General features: G+C 42.1%; 2 protein-coding genes across 2 annotated transcripts; both read left to right on the top strand.

Annotated features, from left to right (window-relative positions):
- The first annotated feature begins 482 nt into the window (after positions 1-482).
- LOC100022791 (olfactory receptor 52D1-like) lies at positions 483-1,526 on the top strand. Its single transcript, XM_001374490.3, has one exon. It carries the CDS (start codon positions 483-485, stop codon positions 1,479-1,481), a length of 999 nt encoding a protein of 332 aa, XP_001374527.3. The 3' UTR covers positions 1,482-1,526.
- A 6,346-nt stretch (positions 1,527-7,872) lies between these two features.
- LOC100022769 (olfactomedin-4-like) lies at positions 7,873-17,574 on the top strand. The gene is made up of 8 exons (XM_056826168.1): positions 7,873-7,909; positions 8,686-8,822; positions 10,703-10,771; positions 11,052-11,204; positions 12,235-12,498; positions 14,207-14,360; positions 15,971-16,130; positions 16,554-17,574. The coding sequence occupies exons 1-8, from the start codon at positions 7,873-7,875 to the stop codon at positions 17,233-17,235; spliced, it is 1,656 nt and encodes a 551-aa protein (XP_056682146.1). The 3' UTR covers positions 17,236-17,574.
- The last annotated feature ends 2,850 nt before the right edge of the window (positions 17,575-20,424 follow it).

The following is a 20,424-nucleotide window of genomic DNA, read 5'->3' as shown; positions in this document are numbered from 1 at the left end:
GAGGGCCACAGAAGAGAAAAACGGAATTGGAAAATCCAGGTAAGATGATAAAAATGGGAGTAATCAAATTTTCTCCAAAAGTGGAGAAACAAGTTACAGAAAGGAAGAACTATTACTGAAGGATCAATTGTCATTCATAGGATCACAAATCTCTGGGAAAAAAGGGCAGAAAGGATGAACCATTTTGCAATAGGACAAATTTTTCTTAGACTGAACACCAGGAAAGCATCCCTCACAATGGTGGGTGCTTAGGGGACATAAGAACAAACCAATGAAAGGACCTAAGGAACTCCCAGAGCAAGATAGAGCATGCTTCTCCAAACCCCATCCTACCTCTTTTTAACCAAAGCTTGGTGAGACATTGGCTACAACAAAGGACAGAAGGATAGATAAAATAAATAATCCTGTTCTTCTAAGGTTCTCAAAGAGTTGTTCTTCCCATGAACCCAGATTCAGTCACTTGGACGGGGTCAAGGCAGTCAATGGAGCCAGGCCCTAAATTATTCCTTCTCAATCTTACAACTCTGACCCTGGATCCCAACTCTGGTCCTGGACCTTTTGTCCTTCTGGGCATTCCAGGACTCGAAGGTGCCCATGCCTGGCTCTCTGTGCCCATCTGTCTTTTGTATCTGGTTGCAATTATTGGGAATTCCCTGCTCTTGGTCCTCATGGCAGTTGACCCAGCCTTTCATGCCCCTATGTACCAACTACTAGGCATGCTGGCTGCAGCTGACCTGGTGCTGTCCACAGCCACAGTGCCCAAAGCCCTGAGTGTGCTTTGGGGCTTCTCTGGAGAGATTTCCTTTGGGGCCTGCCTGGCTCAACTCTTCTTTGCCCATGTGGCCTTCGTGGCAGAGTCCTCGGTACTGCTGACCATGGCACTGGATCGCTATTTGGCTATCTGCTGGCCTCTGCACTATGGCACTCTCCTCACTCCCCGAGTGGTGGGGGCTGCAGGAGTGGTTGCCTTAGTTCGGGGAATGTGTGTCATGGCGCCGCCTATAGTGTTGCTTCAGAAGTTGCCTTACTGTGGGAGGAGAGCAATACCACACACATACTGTGAGCACATGGGTGTAGCGCGACTGTCCTGTGGAGATACCCAAGTCAACATCTGGTACGGTCTGGCCACCACGCTGCTGTCCCCAGTCCTAGATGCTGGGCTCATTGCTCTGTCCTATGCTTTCATCCTCCGTGCCATCTTCCGCCTGCCATCCAGGGGTGCTCGCCACAAAGCCCTCAGCACTTGTGGGGCCCATGCTGGGGTCATCTTCCTCTTCTATGTACCTGCTCTCTTCTCCTTCCTTACCCACCGCTTTGGGAGACACACAGTCCCAGGACATGTCCACATCCTCCTGGCCAATCTCTATGTGGTGATCCCGCCCGCTCTCAACCCCATTGTCTATGGCATCAGGACGCGGTGTATTGCTGAGAGAATCCTGCACTGGCTGGCACCGGGTCGAGTGGGGGTGGGAAGGGAATAGAGTTCTGCTGGAGTTTCTCCAAGAAGATAAGCAAAGAAACCTAAGCCAGAAAGCCCAACTGAATGGATAATTTGTCCTTCTGTGAACTCTCTTTGAATATATGATCTTACCCCAGGTCCCTGACTCTGCCCCCCAACTCTTCTCTCTCTCTTTCTCTCTTTAGCTCTCTCTCTCTCTTTCTCTTTTCTCTCTCTCTCTCTCTCTCTCTCTCTCTCTCTCTCTCTCTCTCTCTCTCTGTGTCTCTCTGTCTCTCTGTCTCTCTTTCTCTCTTTCTCTCTCTCTCCTTCTCTCTATCTCTCTCCTTCTCTCTCTCTCTCTCTCTCCTTCTCTCTCTCTCTCTCTCTCTCTCCTTCTCTCTCTCTCTCTCTCTCTCTCTCTCTCTCTCTCTCTCTCTCTCTCTCTCTCTCTCTCTCTCTCTCTCTCTCTCTCTCTCTCTCTCTCTTCCTCCTCCCTCCCTCCCTTTCTCTCCCTTTCCCAGAGATCTCCTTCTCTTGGCCCCTATTTGCTGAATAGGAAATGTTCTTCAACTTTCTGTATGCTTATCCATGCATGATATAAATATCTCACTATTCAGATAGGCATGTTTAGACTTTGAATTTTTCTTCATTTGTCTAAGTGTCTTCTTCTTACCTGCTTGTGTCCCCCCCCCAAACCTAGGATAATGGTTTCTGTATGTCTTTGCTGAACAGGAAGACAGAAGGTCAGGATGTCAAAACAGGTACACCATGAGGTCAGAATCTGTTTCTGTGTTAGATTAGGAATCCTGAAGGGGGAACCTGGGTGTCTGTGTTAAACCAGGGGCCCCAAAGGCAGAGTCTATGCATCTGTATCATCCTGGGTCCCTGAGAGTAGTAGCCATGTATTTAAGATGGGGGAAATGAGGACAGTACCCCAATAACCTCATTTTAAGCCCCTAAAGAAGGACTTGGGTCTTGTCTCAATTCAGCAAATTAAGTTAAATCCAACTACCATTTATGAAGTGCCTCCTATATGAAAGGTATTCTGAGTGGGTAGAGAGTTGGCCTCAGAATCAAATCGACATGTCTTTAAGCTATTCTGCTGACTTACTGACTTTTTAACACTAGGAAAGTCTCTTTGCTTCTCAGTGGCCTGGGTAATCCTCTGAGGCTAAATTATAGAGTGAATGCCATTTTGCTTTAGGAGAGACAATTTTCTGACTGGGAGCTCCCTTAACAGATGCAGTCCCAAGCCAAGGACATCTAGGGCAACTCCAAATTGAGAAAAAAAATGTCTAAGGGATGCATCCCTGTCATATATATAACAGCCTTTCCCTGATTTCAAAGAGCTAATAAGAATAATACATAGTAGAGTGTGCTAGGTCCAAAGAAGAGAGTCAGGCAAAGGGACTCTGGAACAATTTGAGCAGAAAGAAAGCGCTGACAGCTGGGAGCATCAGATGTGGCAGTGGAAGAGGCTGGAAGTTAAATCAGAGGATGATAAATCTAGAGCTAAAAGTGATCTGGGATATCTATCCCCCTTGTTTTATGAATGACTAAACTAAGATTCTGTAGGCCATAAGTGGACATGTGGAAGGAATCTACATGACAGATGGCCTGCATGAATGCAAGTAAGAAAAAGAAATATGTCAAATTGGGAAGATTGATATTTTTGTGGAACACGAAGTATGGGAAAGTAAGTAGTGCTCATGAAATGAGACTGGAAAGGTAGGTAGCAGTCAGATTGAGAAGGCCCTTAAATAAAAGGCTGCTAATTTATTTTAGTAATACAAGAAAAATAGTTGAAGTTTTGTGAGCAGGATAGTGACATGGAAAGGGTCTGGGCCTTAAGAAGTTCATCTCAGCAACTATATGGAGGAAGAATTGGAGAAGGGGGGAGTCTGAGAGGAAGCTAGAGACTGGAGGTAAGGAAGACCACTTTGAAAGGCTATGTATAAGTTTATAGGCAAGAAATAAGGAAGGCCTAAACTAGGGTGGTGGCTGTGTGAGTTGGGATCAAAGGGAGAAGTGAGAGAGGTGGTATGAAGGTAGAATTAATAGGAATTGGCAATGGGTAGGACACACCTTAACCTGGATAACAGTAAAACGGGATTTAGACACAAATTGAAAGTTGAAATAAAGCTTAAGAATGGAATGTTCAATGTGTCAAAAAACAAATTGTTTCCATTCACATAAGCAAAATGTTTTCTGAGTAGGCTCCAAATAGTGAGCCCTGGAAGGACTGAGATCGAGACTGGGGAGAATCACACAGGGTGAGCAGGGATGACAGGGAACAGTTTAGACACATTTCTGCTGGGCCTCTTCTCGCCCTCTCATTGCTTGTCCATCCTTGTCCCTGTTAATGCTAAAAAGTTGTAATAATAGTCAAAGAACTTTACTGGCCTAAAAGATACATAAACCCTGTCTTTGTGGACTGGGGCAAAAGGCATCATCATTCTACACTTTCACTTTTCAGAAGAAAATCTCATGAACCCTCAGGTTCACAAAGAAACGATGTATTCTCTGAAACTCTGATGTTTAGGTTTGTAAGTGCTGTGGCAGGTGAAAGATGAAATTCCTGAAGAAACAAAGATTTGATCTTTTGAGCATATCAATCAATTAAACAATACATGGAACAACAAATTGTTATCAGGCTCCTTCCTCAGCTTTAGAACTAGACCTCAAATGCAAGAGGAGACAGATTTTTATACATTAAAAACAGTCAAATCAGACCAATTCATTAAGAGGGAAACAATACAGCATTAGATAATCTGATTTCTAATTAGATGAAAGTTTAAGAATCTTTCAAGTTGGAGGGGGGAAAGTGAATTGGCACAATTCCCTGAATGCGGAAAAAGGGGGATCCCACTACTCCCAAGTAACTGCGAACAATCAAAGGAATATGGAAACAATAACTGATTGATCAGTATGAGGCTAATTTTCAAATAAGACTTATGGGTTGCTTGAGATGTATAATTGTGAAGAAACTCTTTGCATCAAGTTATGGTTCTTACTGAGTTGTCAGCATAACATAGGTTCGGTAGTTTTTATAGGTTTCTAGACAGCACGTAGAAGTAGCCCAACTTCTCAAGCACTCAGGGTTAAGTTCAAACAATATAAGATTCTCTCCCAATTCCCACAAATAAAATTTTCTCAAAGGCAGAAATTGGACTAGATTCATAATTGAAGAGAAAGGGAACTGAGCGAGCTCTGGGACTGAGTCACAAGACGGAATCAGTGTGATTTATTCATTTCCCACAATTAACCACTTATTCTCTCAATTTTCTCAAACCTTGGGCCTCACTTCATTCATTATATACAGGTCTGACCATGTCACTCCACTGCTCAATAAACTCTGGTGGTTCCCTATTATAGTACTTCTAGGATCAAATACAACCACCTCTGTTAGGTAAATTTAAATCCTCCAGCCAGCCTTTGCAGGCTTTTTATTATACATCATGATCCTTTCCTCAGTTCACTCAGTACAGTCATACTGGCATTCTAATTATCCATCCACCTCTCTTTGCCCCTCTGCTTGAAATGTCTTCCCCTGAAACTTCCTAGTTTCCTTCAAAGCTCTGACTAAAACTGCCATCTCCAAGAGGCCTTTCCTTATTCCTCCCAGCTGCTAGTCCCTTCTCCAGGAAATTACTATGCCTTTATTTCCTATATGTCTGCATATACTTACATTGTTTCTAGCATGGAATGAAAGTAGGTGACTCATTATTCTTGCTGGTGTATCTCCAGTGCCTAGGACCCAGCAGGTACTCAACAAATTCTTACTGTGATTTTTATGTGCAAAGGACTATGCAAAATGTTGAGGACACAAAAATGTTTAAAGATGAATCTGTCTTTCCCTCAGCATGCTGACATTCTGGTTTTTGGGTTAAATGCTTTTTTGTTTGGAAGCTGATTCAGGGTATCACCTTCAGGCTAGAGCTTTTACCTTTCTAAGGTTTATAAGCTTTCCTGATCCCTGAACTTCCCTTGGATTAATTCATTCTCTTATGTTCCTAAAATGAAAATCTCATCATTGACCCAAGACAACTCAAACTGATTTGAAAATATATTTACACTGGGGTACACGGGATTAAGTTCTTTCATTCATTTGTTCATTGATTCTCAACTGCCCTTTGGCCAATCAGGAAGTTTGAATAGGTAGAAAATTTTGGTTGCCCTACCCATATTAAATGCCTACCTTAGTAACACCTTATGGTTATCTCATTTGAGCATCATAACAATCCTAGTATATAGGTGCTATTATTATAGTGTCCATTTTACAGTTGAAGAAACTCAGACAGACCAGATAATTGACTTGTCATGGGTCACACAGTTTATATCTGAGACCAGGTTTGAACTTAGGGCTTCCTGACTCCAGGGTCTAGCGATTTATCCACTAGGCTACCTAGCTGCCACATTATCAAGTAATCACTTAGATAACCAAATTCTTCTCCCACTTGAACCAAATTTTCCCTTTCCCTTCCAATCAAACATTTTCCATCTTCTAAAAAGCATGGATTATTCCAGCTGCCAGAAATGTTGTCCCCAAGCTTCACAGATATTCAGCAGAAATCCACTCAAGAAACCAATCTAAAAGTTTTTCTGATATGGAAATGGGCCTCAGGTCCTATATTCAGGTTGATGGCACATTATTAGGGCCTGTAATCACCACAGTCTTGCCAAAGTCCCACCTTCCAGAGAGAAGAGGGTAGAGAGCTGAGAGAAGGGAAATCTGCCAAAAAGTGCCACCCTAGAGAAACAAAAGAGACAACAGACATGGGTAAGGCTGATTCTCTAGAAGAGTCATAAGCTAAAAGCTGAGAAAGGCTGGAAGATAAAGCCTCTCTCTTTTTATGTTGCAAGAGACACCAAAATCTGGAATTACTATTTGGCATTAAATAGCCTATTTTTATGATACTTATTATTTAATATTCCCACGTTACCAGCAGCAAAATTCCTTAGAAACTCCAGTGAAGGCTTTTTATAGTAACACTGGCGCAGAGGAGGCAGATTTGAGGAAATTCCCACCAGTGCAAGCTGTCCCCAAATGCAAAAAGTTCTAGCAGAAACACATGAGTCCCCCTCCATAAGCCTAGTTAGCATTTATGGACATTTTTCAGGGAGATTATAGATTGGATTCCGATTTCTGGGTGGGGTTGAACTAAAGGACCTGAGGTCCCTTCCCCTTCTGAGATACTATCTGTTAAAAATCCCTGTCCTATTATAAAGGATTCCAGGTAAGGAGGGACCTAGAGGGGTAATTTCTAAATAAAGGCTTGTTGACTTGAAATGGGAGGCCCAGTGATCCCAGGAGTTTAAAATGTAGATTGAGAAAGAAAATAACTATAACCCAGGAAGTAGACCTGTTTCTGGAAAGCTTGTGGGAAGTAAGGGAGAGATTTCATATCATTCAGAGACCTCATGTGATGCCCCCACAGCCTCCCTGGCCTTTCTGTCCCAGAGTTACAAGCCTATAAATAAACTGTTCAGGGTTAAGTTTCTAGAGAATCATGATTCTCTAAAGGTGAGAGACTGGGAAAGTGAGATGTTTCCCTAATCTTGGTTTAGCAGAGAGCACAAGCCCCTTTCCTGGCTATCCCAAAGCCAGACGTAGAGTTCCTACAGATTGTCACCACTCCCCTGCCCCTTTCATTGGTACTTGGATGACAGCTAGGCTCCAATACTGGTCCATGGTCCCTGAAATGCATACTATGTGTAATTGTGGGAGAAGGTGACATGCCTGTACCATCCCAAGGATCTTGGGAGCCACACGTCAGTCACTTGGATATTTCTTTATTGAATGCTGAATGGCTTAGGTCCTAGAAAGGGGTTCATGCTATAAAGTGTGGGAGAGGCAAAAATGAATGAAAAAGCATTTATTGAGATCCTACTATGTATCAGGCTCTATGTTAAGTGCCAAGTGTATAAATAAAGACAAAAAATAACTCTCAAGGAACTCACAGCATGCAAACAAGATCCATAAAGGCTAAATTGGAAATAATTAACAGAAGGAAGCCATTAACTTTGAGGGGGAGCAGAAAAAATCTTCTTGTAAAAGGTAGGATTTTATCAAGGTCTTTGAAGGATGCCAGAGTAAGCAGGAGACAGATAAGAAAGGGGAGAATTTCAGAGATAGTGAAAATGCCCCATGTTGGGGGATGGAGTGTCCTGGTTCAGGAATATTAAGGAGAACTGAGTATATGAAGAGTAAGAAGACCAGAGAGGAAGAAAAAAGTGCAATTATGAAGGTCTTTAGAAATCAAGCAGAAGATTTTATATTTGATCCTGGAAGTAATAGAGCCAATGGAGTTTATTGAACAGAGTAGTAGTATGGTCAAACCAATATTGAAGACGGAGAGGAGGATGAACTGGAGTGGAGATCTGAAGCAAGGAATGCAGTGAGAAGGGCATTACAAGAGTCTGCTTGTGAGGCAATGAAGACCTTCCCCAGTACAGTGGCAGCATCCCTAGGTGAGTGAAAAGCTTCTAGGTCAGTAGTCTGCCTGGGGCCCAAGACCACGCTTGCACCAGTCTTGGGGTGGCAGAGTAGAGACTTAACATCACATCTATGTGTCAGGAGTTCAGGATTGCCAGCGTTTTGAATGGATTCTGGAAAGGTTGGTGAGCTTAAAGAGTCCCCGTAGGTGATACCAAGAAAATTAAGTTTAGACTTGGGGAGAAGTGAAGAACTTGGGAGTGGGAACTGAGGACTAGGGCAGGTGGTGATTGAGGGAGCAACAGCCAGACAGGATGCCCAAAGAATGTCCAGGTTCTGAATCAAGGTCCAGGAAGAGATGAGGAGGGTTAGCAATGCTCCCAGGGACACACACCATATCTTACAGTGCCCGTCCCATCTCAGGCAGTAGGCTGGGAACACCCTGTTGTCCCAGAGATTCAGATTGGGTTGCAGTTCCCCTTGTGGGACCTCATTTTGGTCCTTAATCCCCTATGAAAAGAGTTGCCCCTAGTAGGGCAGGGCAGGAGAAAGGTAGCTCAGGTTAACTTTAATCTGTTTAGCTAGAGGGGCCTGGCCAACCTAAGGGTGGGATTAGAATGTTAAGCAAGTTCCCTAATTCCAGGGGCCCCCTGTCCTCTTCCCCCCCCCCCCCCCCCCCCCCGTTTCATCACCTGGGCCCTTGCTGTTTGGGGAGGAAGTCTGAGTCTGTCATTCATCCCACACCCTTTTTGTCTCCTAGGAACCATCATGACCCCCAGGATTAGTCTTCCCTTCCTTCTCCTCCCCCTAGGACAGGATAAAAGGCACTCACTGCACTCGCTGGTCCATTACAGCCCCTTGGCCCATATTCCTGCAGACCAGATGCACTGCTCCTCAGCTTTCTTCCTAGGGCTGCTGTTGCCCATGGTGCTGTCCAGCCATCCCCAGGTAATAAGGAGAAGGGCATGGGTGGAGTGGATCCAGGGAAAGGAGAGAACTCTAGAATTAGAGGCTTATAGAATGTCAGGGCTAGAAGGGGGCTTAGAGATGAAATAGAGTAAATGTCAGAGACAGGATGCAAAGCCAGATCTCTCCTAAATCCTGGTCCAAAGTTCTATCATTATTGCTCTTCTTAATGGGGAATTCCATTAGGAAATGCCTTCTGAGAAAGGACAGAAACTAGGAAGAGAATAGTGTAGACTGATTCAGAAAAGGCTGCAAGGAAGGAAAGAATTTGGAGTTGGGGACTTATCTCTGCTCGGTGGCAATGGTTCTTTAATTCATTTCAACCTCATAATCACCCTGGAAGGTAAGTGCTATTACTATTCTCATTTTTTAGGTGAGACACTGAGGACAAGAGAGGTTAAGTAACTTATCCAAGACTCCTGGCAGAGTGATTAGTCCTGAAGGAAAGATCATGAATAATCTTCCAAGGGTTCTCATTCAAATGCTGGTGGGACACAGCCTCAATATACCAGTCCCCCAGTCTCAGACTCTGACTCAGGGGTTGTCTCTGCGTAGAGCCCTAAAAACTTTCAGCATAGACCCCAACAGCTCTTTCTCTACTCTCTCCCCTCCTCATTATTTTTGTAGTTTTTATTTCCTCTCCTATCACTACTCAGATGAGTGGGAACATTAAAATCTGCTATTTCTAACCCTTCAGAATCCTTAGTCCTTAGTTTATATCCTTCAAAATCATTAAGTTTCCGTGCTTTATCCCTTTCCTTGTCCCTGTCCTGTCACCTTCAGGAAGAAGTAGTATACTCTGGGGAAAGAGAAAAGAATGTGGTGTTTTTGTGTCCCCAAGACCTGTACAATGCTCATGAAACAACAACAACAATAACAATTATAATAATTAGTATCTATGCAGTGCTTTAAGGTTTGCAAAGTGCTTTACAGAGGTTAATTAACTTCAACCTCATAATCACCCTGGAAGGTAAGTGCTATTACTAGTCTCATTTTATAGGTGAGAAACTGAGGGCACAGAGAGATTAAAGGACTTATCCAAAGTCACACAGTTATGGCATAAATAAAGTACTGTTCAACTCAGGTCTTCCTGACTCCAAGTCCAGCAAGCTACCCACTGTGCCACCTAGCACCTCATGAATGTTTGTTGATTGAATAAATGAATTCAAATCAAGAGACCTGGATTCAAGTGCTGAATACAATTTACCATTTGTGACTTTCTAGGTCATGGTTTACCCATATATAAAATGAAGGGATTGGTCTAGATCGAGGGCATCTTAGCTAGGACAGTGAAGTTATTTTTGTTATATTTTGAGAACTGTATTTCAATATAATCGTTTCTTTGTAATCTTGTGTATTTCTTTTTTACATTTAAAAACATTATTTGGGGCAGCTATGTAGCACAGTAGATAAAGCACCAGGCTTGGAGTCAGGAGGATCTGAGTTTAAATATGGCCTCAGTTATTTCCTAGCTATGTGACCCTGGGCAAGTCATTTAACCCCATATGCTTAGCCCTTGCCACACTTCTGTCTTAGAATTTATAGTAAGATAGAAGGTAAGAATTTTTTTAAATTATGCTGAGAAGATGTCTATAGGATTTCCCATACTTTCAGAGATGTCCATGACACAAGAAAGGTCAAGAATCCCTGGCCTGGATTTATCTCCAAGGTTCCTTCCAGCTCAAAATTCTAGGTTCCTAAGAAATAAGTGTGCACATGTATATTCTTTGAGGGGTGAGAGGAACCTTGATCTTTCAGGTTGGAAAGGAGCTGAAACATTGAAATCCACTTTTAAAGAAACAGGGGTTCTACTCAGCCCTCTAAAATATAGTTTTCAGACAGTTTGCTTCTTTCCTTTGCAGGTCAAGCCTGAAATGGTCACTCACAATGAAACAGCCTACAGTTTGGGTCAGTTCCAGGCAGGATCCAAGGTAGGGACAGGGAGGTCTTTCCTGCAGGGTGTAGACATCCCCATTGCCAAGTCTTTAGTTCCTCTTCCAACGTTGGCTCTTCTATATGTAGGTAGATGGATAGTGTGCAGACTAAAGGACAAACACAGTCTATACTCAGAAGTCCTGCAGTGGATCCTGGAACCCGGGGTCAGGCCCACACTATTCCCCAGTCTTGTCAATGTCCCATTCCACCCTATTTATTGTCCTATACCATGCTTCATAACATCCTTTCTTATCCTATGAGTCCTTGCCATTTCAGAGATTGAGCAATGTGGTGGGCTCCATGGATGAACAAGGCAACTGCCATTGTGTGATCTATCTACCCAACAGCCCCATCCCCTTGCAGCAAATGGAGATGCTACAGAATGCTGCAAAAGAGCTTGTGGAGAAGTATGAATTGGAGCTTTCCAAGGTAAGTGTCCTATAGGAAGAGAGGGAATTCCAGGAAGGAGAGGCTAAGGTTGATTAGTTACTATCTCCCATGGTGCTGATTTGGACTAAAAGTTAGATCCCTAAGTGGGGAGTGACAGAGGATTGAGATGACATTGTTTAGTCCTTATGGGATTCTTGATCTGGAGGAGACCTGGGTCTTGGACCTGGAAGGAGGAGAGAGGGTCCTGCCTTTAGGATTATCCCAACTGATAGGCAATACCAATCTCAGGTTAATTCTGGGGTTTATCTATTAAAACACAAAGGTGAGAGATATGTATTTTAGTTGGTGCCTTTGGAAAAAGTCCTTGGAGAATGAAGTTTGAATGCTGGGAAATTTAGATCCTGTTACTGGGAGCATGGACTCTCCAATCACAATCTGTGCACCTCTAAATTCAGAATACTGATCATTGGGGATTCAGGATGGACCTTTGGGAAGCTATATCTTCCTTTGGGAAGACAGATATTCATTGGATGAACTAGAAGGGACCTCAGAAGTCCCTTATTGAACTAAATTGAAATATGTGCACAGGTAGCAGCTGGTTGATCCGTTTGGTTCTCTAGGACATATGGTTAGGAAAACAGTTTCAACTCCAGGTTATTTGCACTTTATTCTATTGATGATAGGAAAGAAAATAATGAAGGTTCTTGAAATAGAAGGAGCAAAAAGGATGGATGATTCTAAAAATAAAAATTTTATGTCCTTATTTTTATCTCACCTAACTTTTCTCATTTTATTATTTCTACACTATCAACTAAATTTTTCTTTGTATTATTTCTTCCCCTCCCAGAAGGCCATGATTTTTAACAATGTTTTTTAAAGAAGGAGAAAGGAAAAACTATTTGGCAAAACCTATAAATTTTTGACAGTGATTTTAGAGGGAAGTAGGAGAGAATAGTCCCATGGTGCCAGGAAAACAGCAGTTAGAGATTACCTCTGTTCCTTTTCTTGATCCCTTTTTAAATTTATTTCTTTCTCTTTCTTGTATCCCTTCTCCTTTCCTTCTTGTCAGGTGGATGAGCATACTAGGGCCATTGAAGCCCAGGAGAAGACAATGCTAGAGCTCATGCAGCACCTGGAGTGGAGGCAACAGGGTGCTGGATCAGAGACTGGGTCTGGCCATGCCTCCTATTCCTCTACTGATCATGACTGGGATGCCCTGCAAGGGGAGCTACTAGGAGCTCAGAAACTCCTAACCCAGCTCAAGACCCAGGGTAGAGTAATGGGAAGCAAAGGCAACAACATTGATGGAATCCTCCAAAGAGTCAGGGGACAGGTAAGGCAAGCCCTACCCTCAACAGCCTCCTCAGCACCTATTTTCTCTTGTAGGTGCATTATCAAACATTCACTTTCCATATTACTTTCCCTCCCTCAGTTTACATACTCTCATATCAATATATACTCCACATCCTTGATCCCCATGTCATATACACTGTTATCATCCTTTATATTATGCCTTCCATGACCTACTCACTACATCATAGACTCATATATCATACTTCTCCTAAAACCCCTTCGGCATCCTCAAATTATATACTCCGTATCACCCAATTCCATATGACACCCATCTGGGTATAATGAAAAAACTAATGCATATGGAATGAAGGGATTTGAGTTTCCATCCCAGGTCTACTGCTTAGTACCAGCATGACCTTGGGCAAGTCATTTCACTTATTTATACCTCAGTTTCTTCACATTTGAAATGAAGAATTTGGGCTCTATGATACCTAAAGAACCTTCTAGCTCCCAATCCTATGATTCTATGACTCCTTGTGACTTCTTACCTTCAGATAATATACAGGACCAAATCATGATACCAATCATCCTGTATTAATTTCCTAGTACTATATACTCCATGTGTCCCCTCTCCATATCATATCCATCATAATCCCCATTGCCCTACTCTCATGTTATCTTTCTTATCTGATCCCTAAAATATCAAACCTTCAATTTTATTCACCTTAACTCTTATCTATATCATATCATCATTATGTACCTGTACCTGGCCCTGCTATGTCATCATGTCCTCTTAAAGATTTGTAAGAAAGAGGATGTCTAGAATCTCTTAATCTCCCAAGTACCTACAGAAATAGTGTTGCAGAAAGAGGGAGCCACCTAATCAGAAATCCATTTCCCCAGGAGAAGTAGGTCAAGAGAAAAATCAGGAAACAGTAAATAAATGGACAAGCCAGATTGGGGCAGTCTAGGTGGCAGGTGGACGGAGTCTACATCCTTTCTTCAATCTTCAATGGTAGAGTACAGAAAAATGGTGCCTAACCTAGCCTGAGGCAGTCAGGGTGTTGACTTTTTCTCCTCTAAGCCCATATCTACCTCTCCCCATCCTAGAGGGTTCCATTAAACCATTAGGATAAGCCCATCTAAGGCAGAGAAAAGAAAAGAATCAATCATAGTCACTACTCTGCCCTAATTAGCTCACAGTCTAGTTAGGGAAATCTGACATAGTGGGTCAGGCAGTGAAACAGGTTGTTAGGTATTATAATAGAAAGGAAGAAGTCTAAAATTAGTAAGTGTAGTGAAAGGAAAAGAGAATTGATTTGGCTGGTAACCTTGGTATACCCAGTACTTTAAGTACTCTCTGAGCATCTTTAGTTTTTCTCTTTCTGTAAACCTAGAAGTTTATATGTCCAGGTTTCATAACATCTGAGAACTTTAGAGATGGAACTGATGGAACTTTAAGATCATCTAGTTAATTCCTCTAATTTAACGCCTGAAGAAACTGAGGTAGAATTTGAAATATAACCTGTCCAAGTTCACACAAGTAAGTATTAGGACTTAGTACTAATTGTAGTATTATTTAATGCTAGTTAATGTTAGAACTTGAGTTCAAACTTCGCTCATCTTATCCCAGTTTGGGGACTTTTCCTCTATATACCATACTCTTTTTTTTTTTTTTAACCTGGATAGAGAACTGGAAAAACAAAGGAAGTTTCCTTGGCACTAATTCTCTTTTCTCTACTAACCAGGTGCAAAATGCAAGCATCATACTAAGGCATCTGGCCAGCTCTCAGCAAGACAATTTACGGGCCACTCGCCAAGAGGTGAGTGCCTTGGAAAGCCAATTAAGCGACTGTGAGAAGTATCGAAGCCCTGGCCACCAGGCCCAGAAACTTCCTCCTGGTGAGTGTCCCACCATATCCATATCTGACCCAGCCTTGAAGATTAGAAACTTACTCTTTGCTCTTACAAATCTTCGCATCCCACAGGAAGGATGACTTTGAGTGACATGTAAGCTGAAAATGTAAATAACATATTTGTCAATTCTACGTGATGTGTTTTTGAGAGGCAGAGTTCCATAGACTCATTTGTTTATTAATAATTTTGTTCATCTGTTCATTCACATATTCATTTGTTACTAGACCTGTGATTTTATTGATGTATCAAACTATACAATGACGAATACAGTTTTCCATTTTCTCTACAATTTACAGCCTTAGAGAGTAGAGCTGGAGTACTAAGAAGCCATGAGTAGCCCAAGGTTACTCAGCCACTATGGTTCAACATGAACTCATGTTTCTGATTTCCAGATCACCTCTCTAAAGTGGCACGATATACTTACACATTCAAATTCATAATCAGTGCAACACACACATATACAAGTCTATATCTCTGCATGTTTTCCTAAATGAACAAATTAAATTCATAAAGGAGTAGGGGAAGAGAATGAACATGTATTAATTATCTTCTATTTATTTAGGAACTCTGATAAGTACTTTACAAATATTATCTCATTTGAACCTCATAACAACCCAAATAGATATGCAAAATTGAATTATTTTCTCCTCTTTTTATGATTGAGGAAATTGAGGTAGACAAACATTAATTGAATTTCCCAAGGCCACCAGCTAGTAATTGTCTGAGGCTAGATTTGAACTCGGGTCCTCCTACCTAAATTTACTGTGCTCTATCCACGCAGCTTCCAGGTAGATGGAAGTTCAGAAGTCAGTATATTTTATCATATTGACACATACCAACATCACACAGTCTACTAGTATTTATTTAATCAATTACCATCTCTGAAGTGCCTATGATATGCCAGGCACTCTGCTGTACTGGGGATCAATATTATCTGATACCAACATGCATACTGACACAAATATACATTCACATTATACAGCAAAAATGTTCATGCACACACGTGCTGTTGCACACTTATTCTCACATCAACATAGTGAGTACAATGGTTCTCTAAGAGAAAATAGTAGCAACTCACTTTGTTCTTTCATGTTAAACAAAGTGCTTCTCTTACAAAAACCTTGAGTTATGCAGTTCAACTATTATTTATGTTATCTCCATTTTGCAGGTGAAGAAACTGAGGCTCAATGGTTAAATGAGTGGCTAGTCACAAAGCTTCTAAGTGTTACAGCTGATGTTCTAAGGCAGAGCTCTCAGACTTACATCTAGTATACATCCATTTTGCCTCATTGCCTTTGTCCTACCTACCTTGCAGGGTTGTTATAGGAAAAAATGATTCTGTAAATCATAAAGTTTATATGATATGTAAGCATATTGATGGTTACAAACACACTCTGAGGAATCCCCTCCCAATACCCCTGAATCTGTTGGTTATACAATGGACAACTTTGTCCCAACTTTCTAGGAAAAAAGCCCAATCCTCACCCCTCCTCAGATTTCCCACAAGACCTTGGGGAAGGTAGACATGTAAAACTAGTTCTCTGCTCAGTCTGTGCCACCTTTGGGGACCCCATAACACTCTCCATTTTTCTTAGGCTCCTGTGCTCATGGCATCCTGCTCAGCGTCAGTCATCCCCTTGTAGTTCAGCTCAATTGGCGTGGCTTTGACTACAAGGCTGGTGCCTGGGGTCGTGATACTGGACTCAACCCTGCCTCTTCTCTCTACTGGGTGGCCCCACTTCGTTCTGATGGCAGGTAAGCCTTTAGGAAGCTGCCACATCATTCCTCTCAACCACATCCTCTCCCTTGCCTAGGTTCTCCCCGACACCCTCTCCCATCCTCTTCTCCTTCACCCACTCACCCCTCTCTCTCTCTCTGTCTGTCTGTCTCTGTCTCTCTTTCTGTTCCCCCCTCTCTCTCCCTCACTTCCTCTTTCCCTTTTCTTCTCTTTCCTTCTATCACTCCCTCTCTTCCTCCTTTTTTTTTTATCTCTCTCTGGGGAGGAGAGGTCTGCATGTGCTAGAGTGGTCAGTCAGAAAAGACTTCTTGGAGTTGATGGACCTCCAACCTTGTCTTGAAGGATGGAGAAAATGAAGTAGTCCAGGGAAGGGATCATCCAGGACCAGACAAATCAGTGTTTGTACCCAAATAATGTTTTCTACTTTGCGTTGACCCAAGGTACTTTGACTACTACCGGCTGCACAAGTCCTATGATGACCTACTACTGTTCAAAGACTATGAGGAATGGAAGATGGGCTATGGGGATGGGAGTGGCAACACCGTCTACAAGAACTTCATGTATTTCAACTACTATGGCACTGGTGACATGGCCAAAGTAGACCTGGCCACCAACACCCTGGTGCTTCGCAGGACCCTGCCTGGAGCCACCTTCAACAATCGCTTCTCATATGCTGGAGTGCCCTGGAAGGACCTGGACTTTGCTGGGGATGAGAAGGGGCTGTGGGTAGTATACTCCACAGAGGAGAACAAGGGCAACCTGGTGCTGAGCCGGCTCAATGCCAGCACTCTAGCTGTGGAGAAGACCTGGCGGACGGGGCAATACAAGCCAGTGGTATCAGGGACTTTCATGGCTTGTGGGGTCCTCTATGCTTTGCGTTCCTTAAGCACTCGCCAGGAGGAGATATTCTATGCCTTTGACACTAACACTGGGCAGGAGTACCATCTCAGCATCCTGTTGGACAAGATGCTTGAGACACTGCAGAGCATCAACTATAGCCCCTTGGACCGAAAACTTTATGTCTATAATGATGGTTATCTTGTCATGCATGACCTTGTTTTCCAGGTGCCTCGGCCACCCACCAAAGGTGCAAAAGCAGGGCCCAAGTCAGGAAAGGCTTAGTCCCCCACACCTCAGGAATGGGAGTCCCCCTTAGAGGGGAAGTCCCGGGAGTTCACAATCTTCCCATCCCCTTCCTGGCTCTTGGTGATTGGGCAGCATTGATCAAATCAAGTCAAACTATCTATAATCAAATAGTCAGGTGACTTGTAGCCACTAGTTAATTAGTGATTTAAATGTTCTCTTTTGGATCCTTAATATAAAGAATACTGAATCTGGTACCAGAAGGCCTCCCTTTCTCCCAGACATTGCTACATCCTACCTTTGTTAACCCTTCCATTTCACTATCTGTCAGATGGAGATAATACATATTAGACTACATGTCTTCCAGATTTGTTGAGGTGAAAGAATTCTGTAAACTTTAAAGTTCAATAAAATTTGAACCATCATTTTGTACTGATCTGATCCTGGGTCTGAGGGAATGTGACTGCAACTTTATGAGTTGTGATTCTAGGATCTGTGAATCTATAGATCCCCTGGTTCTTGGATTCTAGGATGCAGAATTCTAGGATCTAGGCTGCTTTGGGTGATGTTAAGATAGGCCACCTGCAAAGAGTAACTTTTGGTGGACAGAAAAACTATCATAGGCCATAGACCTATTATGACTATATCATGCTGACACAGTGTGGTATGCTTTTTTCTCAATAACTGTAATATTGGTCATTATCTCTTTATTACAAATAGGGAAACTGAGTGCCTGAGAGGAATTCCAGGGGAGATCTTTATTGGAAATATCCCATTGAATCTCAAAATAATTGCTTCTTACACTCAGAGGGCCTTTTATGTATAGAGAGAAACATATACACATTTTGACCATGGTAGGATAGGGAGGGAGGATGTCAGATCCTCCTTGTTTAGCGATCACTAAGGAATGGCTTGGATTTTCAAATATCTCATAGACATTTCCCCCTAAGCATTCATGTCTATATTCTGGTTACATGATCACCTTTCAAAAAGTAGCTCTCATGCTAAAAGTCTTGTGGTCTGAACAAAGAGAGAGGATTTAGCAAGCTTTTCCATTCAGTCATATTTCTCCCCAACCCCAACAAAATAGAAATATTTTATTAAAATCTATAAACATGTATTAAATCATTAATACGTTTGTAAAAATCGAACAGAAGGATTCAAAGAAAACCAACATGGAGACTATTTTCACTGATCTTCAATTGTTACCAAACTACTTAATTTAACCCTGGTTCTAGCACTATACTTAGATGGAAATTGAAATTTTAACTTATCCTAAGCTTTTTGTCAAAGCCTTTTTTCATGACCTTCAACACTTTAGGGGCCCTTTAAAATAAACAAAAAGCTTTTCTGGTAGTTTCTGTTAACCCAGATCTCACAAGAGGAGGAATGACCTAGATTCCTACAAGCCTTTGCTCTTCTGAGTGCCTTTTTTTTTTGTTCTCCTGAGAAGAGCAAAAAGAATGAGGAGCCACATCACACTGAACTGTTGGTCAGAAGTAATTTATTTATCTCCAACAAACCAGTTCTTAACTATTCCAACTCCTCCGCTGTCCAGTAGATTAAATACTGCATTGTGAAAACATGAATTTATGTCAAAGGGTCACCTAGTAGCCCTTGTTAAAGCAGTCTAAAGTGATGAGGTTCAAAGTTACATATCTCCCAACTATGTGAAGAGCTTATGTTTTTAAAATAACATAAACAGAGAGTTGAATGGTTGGTGGACAGGGAACTAACTGCACTTGGAATCAAGAAGACTCTAAAATGGGTAAAAATTTCATTTCAGACACCCATTAGCTATGGGACCCTGAGCGAGTCACTTGATCTCTGTTTAGCTCAGTTTCCTCACCTGTAAGAGCACCTAACTCCCAAGGTGTTGTGACTGCCAGATGAGATAATATCTATAAAGCAGTATAGTTCTTGAAACATAGTTGGCACTATATGGATATTTATTCATTTCCTTTCCCCTTTCCCTTCCAGCTCGATATATTATCTTATGGTCTTATGATGCAGAAATTTTCTGTGAAAGGAATAGTCTCATGTGTTTGGGTCATGGACCAGATTACCCTGCTTGGAGGAGGAGAGATATAATAGGGTAGATATAATGCAACCCAATGCAACGCAATACAATATTGCAAGTTGAATCAATTCAAAGTAATCCAATTCAATCTAGTATACTACAAGATAGTAAAATACAATACTGCAAAGGGAGGCGCTACAATGCTTTTGTTGTTGCTCCAGGCACATCCAATTTGAGATTCTGGTTTGCCATTGACTTGTCCAGTTCATTTTACAGATGAAGAAACTAAGGCAAATAAGGTTAAGTGACTTGCCCAGAGTCACACGACTAGTGTCCATGAGCAGATTTGAACTGAGGTAGATGAATTTTCTTGACTCCAGGTCCAACATTCTATCCACTGAGCTACCTAATTGCCCTAATATAATTCAGTATTTTAAAGCAAAGCAGGATGATATAATACTGCAAAGCAATGCAATGCCATCCAACACTGCAAAATAACTCAATATAATATAATCTTGCAAAGTAATGCAAGATAATATATTGCCTTAAAGCAATGCACTATACAATACTCTCAGTGCCATACATTACTCTAAAGCAATGCAATGTAATGCGATACCGAAGCTATAGAATACAATGCCGTAAAGCAATCCAATATTGCAAAATAATGCAAAACATTACTATCAAGCAATATAAGCGATATGTAAAACAGTGCAATGCAATACCCATTTATTAGTCCAAAGCACTGATAGACTCCATGGAAAATACAAAGCTTAGAGGCAATATGGTCCCTGTGTTCAAGAGAGTGCCAGGGCCTAGGGGGTAGCAAAGCACTGTTTCAAATACCTCTAAGAAAATATGCAATGGGTGCATTAGGGGGCCAAAGTGTTGTATGTTAGGGGTGAGGTAAGGAGTGCCCAAGAGGAACGCCACCAAACCAAAGGATTAGGAAAAAATCCTGAAGGAGGTGCAATGTGAGTTTGGTTTTTAAGGATCCCATAGGAATTCCCTAAACAGCAACAGACTGAATGAGCTGACTGAGACCACGGCCACAGCGTGGACCTCTCTTTGGAGTTAGGATTGTTGCCTTCCTGTGTAGAGTTCTTGAAGACAATGACTGAGAGTAGCCAATGCTCCCCCCCTTTGCTTTCTTCCTACAGACATCCCTTTACCCTGCCCCTCCCCTGCTGGAACTATGAGGTCAAGGGTGA

The sequence above is a fragment of the Monodelphis domestica genome, chromosome 4 (genome assembly GCF_027887165.1).
Source record: "Monodelphis domestica isolate mMonDom1 chromosome 4, mMonDom1.pri, whole genome shotgun sequence".
Taxonomy (NCBI): domain Eukaryota; kingdom Metazoa; phylum Chordata; class Mammalia; order Didelphimorphia; family Didelphidae; genus Monodelphis; species Monodelphis domestica.
This window is presented reverse-complemented; position numbering and strand designations above follow the sequence as displayed.

Bases quoted from the DNA above. Each gene is read 5' to 3' on its own strand.
- LOC100022769 (XM_056826168.1), top strand. From the start codon at position 7,873: ATGAAGACCTTCCCCAGTACAGTGGCAGCATCCCTAG. The intron at 10,772-11,051 runs GTAGGGACAGGG...TTGCCATTTCAG, and splicing joins AGTTCCAGGCAGGATCCAAG to AGATTGAGCAATGTGGTGGG. The intron at 11,205-12,234 runs GTAAGTGTCCTA...CCTTCTTGTCAG, and splicing joins ATGAATTGGAGCTTTCCAAG to GTGGATGAGCATACTAGGGC.
- LOC100022791 (XM_001374490.3), top strand. From the start codon at position 483: ATGGAGCCAGGCCCTAAATTATTCCTTCTCAATCTTACAACTCTGACC.